This window comes from Mastigoproctus giganteus, chromosome 13 (genome assembly GCF_048544385.1).
Source record: "Mastigoproctus giganteus isolate SK-2022 chromosome 13, ASM4854438v1, whole genome shotgun sequence".
Lineage (NCBI taxonomy): Eukaryota > Metazoa > Arthropoda > Arachnida > Uropygi > Thelyphonidae > Mastigoproctus > Mastigoproctus giganteus.
This window is the reverse complement of record NC_143587.1, coordinates 7894434-7906838: the sequence shown is the minus strand read 5'-3', so window position 1 is coordinate 7906838 and position 12405 is coordinate 7894434. Positions and strand designations below refer to the sequence as shown.

At 36.4% G+C, this 12405-nt stretch overlaps 1 protein-coding gene across 1 annotated transcript in view; it reads right to left on the bottom strand.

Moving 5' to 3' along the window:
* Set2 (SET domain containing 2) overlaps positions 1-12150 on the bottom strand; it is a 434699-nt gene extending 422549 nt beyond the window's left edge. Inside the window, exon 1 of the mRNA XM_090387799.1 lies at positions 12034-12150. Coding sequence (XP_090243925.1) covers positions 12034-12065 — 32 coding nt within the window. The 5' untranslated portion in view covers positions 12066-12150. The remainder of the gene's footprint in view (positions 1-12033) is intronic.
* Positions 12151-12405: the final 255 nt, after the last annotated feature.

The window sequence follows — 12405 nt, the reverse complement described above, 5'->3', positions numbered from 1 at the left end:
GGCCGACAGTTTGGGGAAATTCAAAGGTCATCTGGATAGTACTTTTGGGTAAGGGAAGCGCATAGGATGATAGGTTTAATTTCCTTTTTATTTATTAATTATTATTAATTAGTTATTTATTTTATTTATCTATTTCTTTATTTATTTTTTGTTTTTATCATTGTTTTGTTCGGATTTTTTTTTTTTTTTGGCTGGTGCAGCATAAGCCATAGGCTTTCTTGCACCATGCGGCTGTTACTAATACTAAATAGAAAGAGTGCAAGAATATGTGCTGATGCTATCAAGGCAGTGTTAGGTGGGACTAACAAATTACCAGTAGCCACAGGCAGAGATGAAAGTGATTCTTGCACGGCACTAGAATGAGCAGCAGCATGGAAAGCAAAGTGCTGAGGATTTCAAAGATTGGTGTGAGTCATCATGGAACAAGTAAATAAATGGGCTGGTTTGAGTAACTGAGAGTAAGAGCAGGTGCATGTATAATTGCATGTACACCAATGCTAGGAGTATAGTAAATAAATTTGATGAATTTGAAGTGCTGGTCAAGACATCAAAGGCAGATACTGTTCAGATATCCAAGGAGTGGAGTCACAGATATTATTATTATTATTAGCCTTATGGTGCAAGGAAGCCTGAGGCTTATGCTGCACCAGCCAAAAAAAAAAAAATTCAAGTTACCCTGAGAGAGAGAGAGAGAGAGAGAGAGAGAGAGAGAGAGAGAGAGAGAGAGAGAGAGAGAGAGTCAAAAGTAGAAGGGAATCACCAAGAAAGAGAAGAATGATAATGTCCAGCACAGGACACTAAAGCAGGGCAGAGTTATAATTTGGAGTCCAATGTGTACAGAAAAGATAGACAGGATAGGATGGGAGGAGGGGTTATGCTGTTAGTTAAAAAACACAAAATTTAAGGAACTGCATACAGTTCACAGAGATGGGCAGTGCAATGTTGAGTCAGTTTGGCATGACATAAGCACTAGAAAAGCAAAAATGAGAGAAGTGTATTATAGGACTAATGACTGATGAGTACAACAACTGTACAGAGAAATAGTGGGCCAGTAAAACAGAATGCTTATAATGGGGGATTTTAACTTCCCAGATATTAACGGGAAGTTGTGGGTTGGTCACTCGCAAACTAGCAAGACATTTGCGGGTTTACTGGATGATTGTTTTCTACAGCAGCATGTTCGAGAGGGAACTAAAGGGAGTAATATTCTTGATCTGATTATCAACAGTGATTATTCATGCATTGTGAATTTGCATATAAAAGAACCACAAAGTGACAGTGATCACAGTGTACTGATGTGGGATTTACTTAAAGATGAAACTACCATCACGGGTAAAAGAAACCGTTTTTGCTTTCGTAAAGGTGACTGCAGTGGTCTCAGACAGTTTTTAAATTCTATACAGCGGGACCAACTAATAATGTTACCAAATGCAAATTCTAAATGGGAAGCATTCAAGGAATTAATCTTGGAAGCTAGTAGGTTTTCATACCAATTAAGAAATACTGTTCAAGGTTTAGGCATAAATGGATGTCAGATGAATTAGTGAAGCTCGTGGCAGAGAAGAGAAATGCATGGGATGCATATAAATTATCAGGCGACACAGAAGCCTATGGCAGATATAAGCTAGTCTGCAATCAAGTCACAAAGGAGGTTAGGTAGGCGAAGGCAGATTACGAATAATCTTTGGCAAAGGATGCAAAGAAAAACATCAATGAGTTCTTTACTTAAGTTAACTCTAGAAGGAAAGGGATGAATCAGATTGGCTCACTTAACATAGATGATTTGACTATATTGATGATGATACTCAGGTAGCTGATCTAATGTCTATAAGCTGGTCTGTAATAAAGTCACAAAGGAGGTTAGGAAAGGGAAGGCAGATAAAGAAAAATCTTTGGCAAAGGATACAAAGAAAAACAGCAAAGACTTCTTTACTTATATAAACTCTAGAAGCAAGGGTATGAATAAGGTTGACATCAACAGCCAGTTGTTAGACTGCTGATGATCCTACTCAGAAAGCTGACAAACTGAGTATTTTGCATCTACATTCACACAATGAGGAATTCTGTACGGAGGAGGACAGAAGTTTATTAAACTCTTAAATGGGAGCTAAATGATTTTGTAATAACTGAGAGCAAAGCGAAGGAGAATTTGTTGAAGTTAAACATAAGAAATGCATCCAGGGTGGATGGGAACTATCCAGTTATACTAAGGAGGTGGCAAGGAAAGTGAACAAACCAATAGCCATACTTATGAAAGTATCCTTGTACTCAGCCTTAAGGACCAATACATAGCTATGAGCAAACTGTTTGCTACCGAGTGCAATCGCATATTATGGAGGCACTTCATAACTTGTTATTGCACTACTCTAAATAAAAGGCACTGTTCAAATGAAGTATATTGCCTTTTATTTAAAGTGTATACCACTACACATTTAGAGATGTGTTACTAAATAATCACAGGGTTCATATAATATACCATAGGGAATGTAAATTATTTCAATTACTAGACTTGAAAAAATGTATCATTTCTGATTGCCAATTACAGTGTTGTCAATGAACAAAACCAAAAACAAATGAGCAAAGGGCTGAGCAATAATGAGGGTCAATAATAAAGGGCTGAGCAAACGAGCAATAATTACTGAATTATTATTGCATTTTCTAAACATTTGACAGGGGTAGCCTAATACAGCATACTCAAATTTGTCTGGTTAATGTTACACTTTAGCACAGGGTTCTAAAAGTGCTCTTTGTGGGCAGCTTGGTTGCCTACCAATACATTTTCAGGAACCCATTATTTCCTGCTGAAGTATGTGCAAAGGCATTTTATGGCTTGAGGTGAGATATGCACTTTTAATTTTAGCAATACTGGACATGTATATAGTCTGTTTATCTTTTATTCAATTAAATAAAGTAAATTTTTGGAGTAAATTAGTTCATATTTTAGTATTTTTCATCATTGTGCCCACCTGTCCCTTCCCACAGTATGCTGCATGCCTATTGGCCTGCTTTAGCACCTTCCCATACTTACTGATGAGCTGAAGTTTTGGTTTGATGTAAAGAGCAACCTTTGTTTATCTTAACAAGAGTACACCAAAAAAAAAAAAAAAAAAGGTTAAAATTAACCATACAATAGTAAAACTGAAGGATCACTGAAATAATGACTAGTGTGAGCAAATAGGCAGAAATCAAAGTAAATGGAACAATACACAGGAATTGAAATCTACTCGCTTAAAACTGAACACTGAAATAATTTCTGGAATCAGGAGAGTTTACTAAGAGATTCAAAGGAAAGACCATTACAAAATGTAACCACCTAATAATAATAATTAATAGACAAATAATAATAATTACAAATTCCAACTTCCACAAATCATAGCGACACCCTTCGTTAATTGAATCTGATGAAAACAATATTCACTTTCCCTACATTTAAGAAAAATTGCAGTTGTCTACATTTAAAAAAAATTGCAGGAAATTGTCTACATTTAAAAAATTTGCAAGGATGCTGGCACTTTTGCTGCACCAGTCAAAAAATGAATAAATTAATAATAAAACCACCACCTGTGCATTTCCATCTTCTAACAGAATTAGAAGCGGCAAAATTATACAGGTCCTGCAGTCATCCTTTTTCAATTTTTAAGTTTATGTTCCATGTCTGAGCAAGAATGCCTCCTTAGCAAGTGTAACAGTTAGTTACTCAATCCAATCAAAGCCTTAAATGCTTCCATCAGATCTACTTAGAGGCACCTAGTTTCCAGATGATGCAATTTGCAGATATTGCCTTTATTGGCACGTGTATCCTTTGTTCTCTTACTAATCTTGTTTCTCTTCTCTGCAACTCATTACAACAGATCTATATTCTTCCTAAAATGTGGCTTCCAAACCTGTATGCAGGACTCCAGATGCTGTCTAACTATTTGCCTTTTACAACATGATAATCAACTACTTGTCTCTGTTGGCAAAATTCTTGAATATTATTGAGAACCCCACAAGCTGTCCTAGCAGCCTGTCTGCAATTCTCCGAATTCAGCAGATCTTTGAATACACGTAACCCTCATATTCAATGCTAAGGTTGGAAAGAGACAAAACAGCGCAGAAAGGGGAACTATAGGAAATTTTGGAATTGGTGAAAGAAATGAAAGAGGTGAAAGACTTGTGGAATTTGCAGAATCTCGAGGAATGTCAGTAATGAACACTTTTTTCAAGGAAGGGTGAATGAAGTCCAAATGGATTAACAACTAATGAAATCGACTTCAACCTCACTAACAGAAGATATATCGTGAATGATATATCTTCTGTTACTGTCCTGAACAAGGTAAATGTTGGAGGTGATCACAGAATGATAAGATGCACACTTGATATAGATGTAGGAAAGGAAAAACTGATGAGTAAATAATACGAAAGTCTTTGAGATAACAGAAGAGGAGAAAAAGCAGTGGAACTTAAGAACACGTTTGAGCTTCTGCAGACTGCTTAGGACCAAGATACCGACAAGGAATATTACAACTTTCTGAGTCATAAAGCCCAAGAAACCTATAGGTAAAAAGAAATCCAAAGAATAAAAAATTAGTCAAGAAACACTTGTCATAATGAACCGAAGATGACAAATGAAGAACAAGAAAAAAACAATGACAAGGAGAAAATTGAGTATACTGAGTTATGCAAAGCTATTAGAAAGAGACTCAGAGAGGATATAAGAAAATTTAACACGAAAAAAGTAGAAAAAGCATTAAGGGAAAACAAAGAATTTAAATCAGCAGCCATGAGAGGTAATACAGGAAGACAAATGATACCCAAACTGAAGAACAGTGATGGTTTACCTATAAATAGCAGAGAAGGCATAATTCAAATAGCAGAAGACTACCATAAAGAGTTATACAAGGAGCGAGGGAATGATGCCAGCAGTGGGGAAGATGGATCACAAATTAGTAACACATACAACGTATCTGATATCCTTCCTGATGAGGTAGAACATGCACTGAAGAAAATGAAGAATCAGAAAGCCCCAGGGGAAGATGAAGTTACTATAGAGTTGTTAAAATTGGGAGGAAGACATGACACAAAAACTGACAAGACTCTTCACAAAATGCATTAGAAAAGGTGTGACATCTAAGCAGTGGAATAATGCAATCATAGTTTTGCTGCATAAGAAAGGAGATAAATCAGAAATTGGAAATTATAGACCAATTAGCTTGTTATCCCACATCTACGAGTTGTTCACAAGGGTCATTGCTAACAGATTAGAAAGAATACTTGATGAGAATCAACCAAAAGAGCAAGCTGGCTTTAGGACAGGATTCTCAACTATGGATCACCTTCACGTAATGTCACAACTAATGGAGAAAGCAAATGAATATAAAACACCATTATGCCTGGCATTTGTGGATTATGAAAAGGCATTTGACTCCATACAGCATACGGCAATGTTTCGGACACTGGAAAGACAAGGCATAGATAACCCCATATATTAAGATTTTGAAGAAAATATATGAGAATGCTACTTCCTTTATTAGGCTGGACAAAGACAGTAGTAAATTTAAAATTGAGAAAGGAGTTCGACAAGGAGACACTATCTCCGAAGTTTTTTACTGCTGCCCTTGAGGACGCTTTCAGAAGATTAGACTGGTCGCAGAAAGGAATCAATGTGAACAGAGAGTACCTAAACCATTTACGATTTGCAGATGATATTATGGTCATAAGCCACAATCCCAAAGAATTAGAGGAAAATCTTAATCAGTTATGAACAGTTAGTAAGGATTTTGGACTAAAGATGAATATGGCTAAAACAAAAGTAATGATGAACAAGTAAGCCACAGAAAGGGATATAATGATTAAAGGAGCAGTAATTGAAAAGGTGGGTTATCTATTAAGGCTAATGACTTATCTGGGACAAGTCATTAGCCTTAATAATGATAAATGGCTGGAAGTCAAGAGAAGAATAAATTTTGAATGGATAGCATTCAGGAAATATAGTCACATATTGAGGAGCAATATCCCAATTTGTCAGAAACGTAAAATAATGAAACAATGTATACTCCCCACCATGACTTATGGAAGTGAAACTTGGGCACTCACCAAAAGAATGGAAGAGAAGCTGAGAACTATATAGAGAAAAATGGAACGAATTACATTGGGAATCAGACTGAATCAGACATGGATTAGGCAGCAAACTCAAGTAAAGGACATTCTTATCAAAACTAAAGAACTAAATGGTCTTGGGCAGGACACATAGCTCGAAGACATGATGACAGATGGACTAAGAAAATAACAGAATGGTACCCAAGAGGAGCTAGAAGAAAACCTGGAAAACAGCAATGGTGATGGAAAGATGAAATTCACGAGTTTGTGAATAGTAAATGGATGGCCATTGCACAAAACAGAAGGAACTGGAAATTTGCTGTTGAGGCCTGCAGTGGATTGATAATGGCTGATGATGAACCCTCGTATAACACAGTAGTTAGGTTCCTATAAAATGTCGTGTTGTGCGAAACCGTGTTATACGGGACAAAAAAAATGTACAAAAAGGGGGTTATGTTCCAAAAGCTAACAAAAATACACTATTTCGTTAATAAAATGTTAGCAAAACTAGCAAAAACACATCATTCTAGATTTCATGTATCTTCTACTCTCTTTAAAAAAAAATCAGAAATCTAAGTTTGTTTGCTTTTGCTTGATAAATCTTTGGGAATTTCATCGTATGAAACTAAGCATTTTTGAATCTCCCTTTTGAACTTTGGGCTCCTTTCATTCAAGCATCTGCATTCAAAATAAGATTCTAATTGCCCGACTAACTTTATGCCTTCCCGTATGCTTTTTAGTGTAAAATTTGGAAGTTTAGAATTTTCATCTGCACTATCATGCTCTGAACTGATTTGGTTTTATCCTCCAATTGCCATTTCCACCAAATCTGCTTCAGCAGCCTTTTTTTCTACCATAATTCTTGAAGATCTTCAGTAATCATATCTTTTATTTTTTTAGGAGCATAGGCAACTAAGGCCGTGTTACTCTGTATATTGTCTATAAATGTGTGTGTTCCGAGATCAATTTTCTGTTTTGCAGGATGAAAAACCAGAGTTTCCAGGAGAATAAACCATGCTACCCTTGTCTCAGCCCGACTAACACTGCCATGTTGTGAAAAAGAGCCATAAAAATTCCTACCACAAAAACAAGTGTATTACACCAAGAGGGCTTCAGTTGTCATATCATCAAAACCTTCCCCTCCTACCGACGTAGCAAGATCTATTAGTAATCGCCAGGCCACATGGTGCAAGAAAGCCTGCACCAGCGGAAAAAAAAAAAAAAAAAAAAAAACACAAATAAAACAATGATAAAAAAACAAAAAACTAATAATTAATAAAAGAAAAGGAAATTAAACCTATCATCCTATGCGTTTCCCTCACCCAAAGGTACTATCCAGATGACCTTTGAATTTCCCCAAACTGTCAGCCTCTACCACCCATGTAGGCAACTTATTCCAGTAAGTTATAACTCGCTGGATAAAATAAAACTTCCTGCAGTCCAATCTAAACATTTTCCCCCGTAACTTGAATTTATGTCCCCTAGTTCTAACATCTTTTATAATCTTGAAAATTTCGTCCTCATTCATTTTACTGATGCTTCTCAGAGCCTTAAACACCTCAATCAAATCTCCTCTAAGGTGTCTAGTTTCCAAATTCTGCAACCCACATATTCGAAGTCTTTCTTAATAAGGACGCCCTTTTGCCGATCTTACTAGGCGAGTTACCCATCTTTGCACCCTTTCAAGAAGCTCGATATCTTTCTTTAAGTGTGGTCTCCGTATTCCAAGTGTGGTCTAAGAAAAGCCTTATATAATGGGATTATCATGTCCCTATCTCTACTTGCAAAAGTTTGATAGATCATCGATAGGACACCATGGGCCTTCCTTGCAACCTGTATATGATGCTCAGAGAATTTCAGGTCTGACCATATCGTAACACCCAAGTCCCTTTCCTCCAGTACAGGGTTTAGTTGAACTCCACCAAGTGAATAAGTAATTTTTGGGATTACTGTTTCCCAGGTATAATACCTTACACTTTGTTGGATTAAAGCATAGCTGCTATTTTTCTGACCATTCCTGAAGTCTATCTAGGTCTCTCTGAAGAAGTTCAGCTTGACAGTGATCATTAACTACTCTACCAATTTTAACATCATCTGCAAATTTAGACATCACGCCCTCTATCCCTTCATCAATGTTGTTTATGAAAATTAAAAACAACAGTGGTCCTAATACTGATCCTTGGGGAACCCCACTTTTTACATCAACCCAATTTGAGGAATAGCCATTTATCACAACCCTCTGCCTCCTGCCCTGAAGCAATCCTGCTATCCATCTAAGGATTTTCCCTGTGATTCCAACCTGTTCCAGCTTATAAAGCAACAGCTCATGTGGGGCTGAGTCAAAAGCTTTGCTGAAATCTAAATAAACAATGTCAAAATTATTTCCTAAATCCAGCTCATGAGTGACCCTTTCAAAATAGCGAACCAGATTTGTTAAAAATGATTTTCCCTTTACAAGACCATGCTGAGTATCCTTGAGAATTTCAATTCTATCCAAATGATCCTGAATTCCACCTTTGATCATTGCCTCCATGATTTTCCCTACCACTGAAGTCAGACTGACAGGTCGATAATTTTCCACGTCACTCTTAGAACCACCCTTATGTATGGGAGATACAGTGGCACTTTTCCAATCCAACGGAATTTCCCCAGTCTAGTGAGGCTTGCATAATTAGCCTCAATGGTTCAATGCACTCACTTGGCACCTCCCTTAAGATTATAGGGTATATTCGATCAACTCCAGGGGCCTTACTGCCTGTAGGCTCGAAAGTTTTTTCATTAAATAATCTTCTATCTACTATCGCACCAATTCCCTTTTCTGGCAGTTCAACTATATTTCCTGAATGAACTGACTCTGGCCATACATTTTTCCACATACATTTAACATTGACGGTTTTACTTTTTTCAACGATAAAGATATGATTCTGATACATTCGAGAAATGTTTCCATGCCTCCATTATTTCACCCTTTCACCCTTCTGGCACAGAGCCATCCCGGGGTGACCCAAGGTTTCTTGGGAAATAAACTGATTTTAATAATAATAATAATTTCAATAGATTCGGAATAAATTTTTTCCAAAATCCACTGTAATGATTTTCTGATGTAATGAGGTGGATATAATGCCTTGATCCAATGACTGAATGAACGAAGTTGTATTAACCTAGTACAACTGTGGTCATACGAACATAACTTCAACGTTTGGATGACAAATCTTTTGGATGGCCAGTTTGCTATCTAATAGTAATTAAACTTTGATATCTAGATTTTTCCACAAGTTCAACAAGCACAAGTTCAACTGCACAGAATGTAACATGGGGATTTCCCAACAAAATAAAATACAGGGATTTTTCAATTTTTTTTTGACTAGCAAGTCAACAGTGGGGATTAAAAAAGAGTGGATATTTTGAAAAATTACATCCAACATAATAACAGGGTTTTCCACAAAAGCTCAAAAATACCGTTATGTGAGGTTTACTGAAATTCTCTAACAGTGTTATTTAAGTACCGTGTTGTGCAAGGATTGCTACAATTTATCAATCGCGTTAGAGTGAAACCATGTTGTAGAAGTACTGTTATACAGGTGGGGGGGGGGGGGGGGGTTGCCTGTATTCTCCAACCACTGACCTCAATCACTCATGGAGTAACATATTACTATGATTAACAAGTTGCTGATCAAAGAAAACTCACTACAATCGAGTCTATAATCATTCTGCTTAGTTTGAATTTGTACCATTGGTTCAAAGAAACAGGTTAGCATCACTTCATAAAAAAAATTAAAATCTTCACCTCTATTCACCCTCAAATTACCTATGCCCACATATTCAGCCTCTAACCATACAGTTGTCCTTCAGTCAATCTGTGCATAAGTCATCTTGAGAACCTTTTGGAGAAGCTAAATATCTTTTAAAAGCATAGTCTTCACACCTCTGAACACTATTCCAAGTGTATCCATAAGTGGAATTATCACCACCCTATCTCTATTAGTAAGATAAATCATTGACAGGATACCATCCTTGCTATATATATATATGCAGAAGGAAGTTAATGTCTGCCTATATCATAACCCCAAATCCTTTCATCCTCTACTGCTTTCATTTCAGCCCTTACAAGTGTATAAATTAACCACTTCATCACCCACTCCCCTGATCCATCATCTGAAAATTGGGTTTATACCTTGTATCCCCCTTGTCAATATCATTTGAAAAAAAATCATAAACAAAGGTGATAGACCAGGTACCAATCCCTAAAGGGTGAGAGGGTCCCACTTCTAAAAAACCACAAGCTGGTAATCACTGTGTACAACCCTTTTCCTCCTGCTGGGAAGCTATCCTGTAAACCCCGTATGGACCTTATATGTGATCCCAATGTTTCGGCAATCTTTTTTTTTTTTTTAGGAGCATTAGCAACTAAGGCCATATTGCTCTGGGAATATGCGGTGGTCATTCCCTGACCTTTCCGCATCCTCCGTATTTGGTGGTGACAGGCTCGAACCCCGGTCTAATCAAGAAGCATCTGCTACGCACTGCTGCTCCTTCCCACCTGGCTACGGAGGCGCCGCAATCTTTTGTGTATTATTATTATTAGCCATATGGTGCAAGGAAGCCTGAGGCTTATGCTGCACCAGGGGGGGAAAAAATTGCCGAGTTACACTGAGAGAAAGAGAGAGTCAAAAGTAGAAGGAAATCACCAAGCAAGAGAAGAATGATGGTGTAGGAGTGAGTCAAATGCTTTGCTAAAGTCCTACCATACTTCATTAGTGTGCACATTACTGTAATGGTTAGATGGCATCATATAACCATTTCCATAACATAACAGGGAAGGGTTAAATATATTTTTCTTAAACTGCAGGTTTAATATTAAAATTTTTAAAAAATATATTTTTGCTTATATTTCATAATTAGATGCACAGTTTACTTGTATTTTCTTAAACTGCAGGTGTAATATGAAATTCTCTTACCAATGAATGTTATTAAAGTTTATTAATAGTTATTCTTATTCAGTTAAGTTTTAGTGCTTAAATGGTATGTGTGGAGGTAGATGAAGTATCTAAAATTTACACTAAGCCCCTGTCAATCCCTTAAGCATAATAAAATTTAACATATATTCATTTCTTATAAAGTTTTGCTTTGGAGGGTTTTTTATTATTATTATATAAACAATCACATAAGAATACACTTTTGGCCACCTTTAAAAAAAAAAAGTTCAGGGTATAAATTAATTAATGTTGCTGCATAACTAAAGTAACTATCATAAATTATGGTGTTTCAGAAGTAACAGAAAAAGAATTGTTAGGGCAATCGTTCACACAATGGATACCAGCAGAAACCTATACTTTTAGTCGTTCACACCAATGACACTAAATTTGTCATTATAATCACTTGTAAAAAGCAAACTTAAGAACAAAAAATAACTATAGCTGATATTGTTCCAAGCAACAGATCACAGTAACGAAAATCTTATCTAATACCACGTAACTTTTAAAGTTGTTCTTTACTTGCCAAACTAACGCTCTTTCTCCTCTTCAAGCTTATTAAGTGATACGAAAAGGTACAAGTGATACGAAGGGCACACAACAGCACAACATCCAAACACAGATGCAATTTTACCCATTTCACGCATTATTTGTATTTGTGAGTTATTTCATAAAAGAAACATTTCAATATAATGTACCTGAAATGTTTTAAAAATTGAAGCAACTCATACGGTTCTCATATGTGTAAGTCAGACAAATAAAATTAGAAATTGTATTATGAAATAAAATTATACAAATCTAACATATAAACAGTGTTAATGTGAAAGAAGTACAGATGAAATAATCAAATCTCTCGCTTTGTCGTCTTCGGCTGACGTCCGCCGCCATGTTCGGGAGGGAAAAGGCAAGACGAGTGTGCAAAGTGCCATATTTGTAGTACTGTTTGATGTATACAAAGTAGTTGAACAACAGGATTACTTACCCTGTTGGAAAAGCAGGGTCATATATATCCATTACGAAACTGAGAGAGACATTAGCTTAGGTAAAAAAAAAAAGAAAACAAAATAGATTTAAATCCATCGGATATGGATCATTTTTGGTTTTACACACATCGCAGTACAACAACTAGAAGCACGATTTGCAACTTGCTAAGCGATCGGTGTTTCACGCACCTAGCGTGTTACTAACCAAACATATGCATATCGTGCCATCTATTGAGCACAAATATGAGTTTTTTTTATAGGAACAAGTCGAACAGATTTTGTTTTACACATGCTCCAAATCATTACCTATTACTTTTATCCATATACATAACATACACTAGCCCGTACAGCAGTACTACAAAAATGTTTTG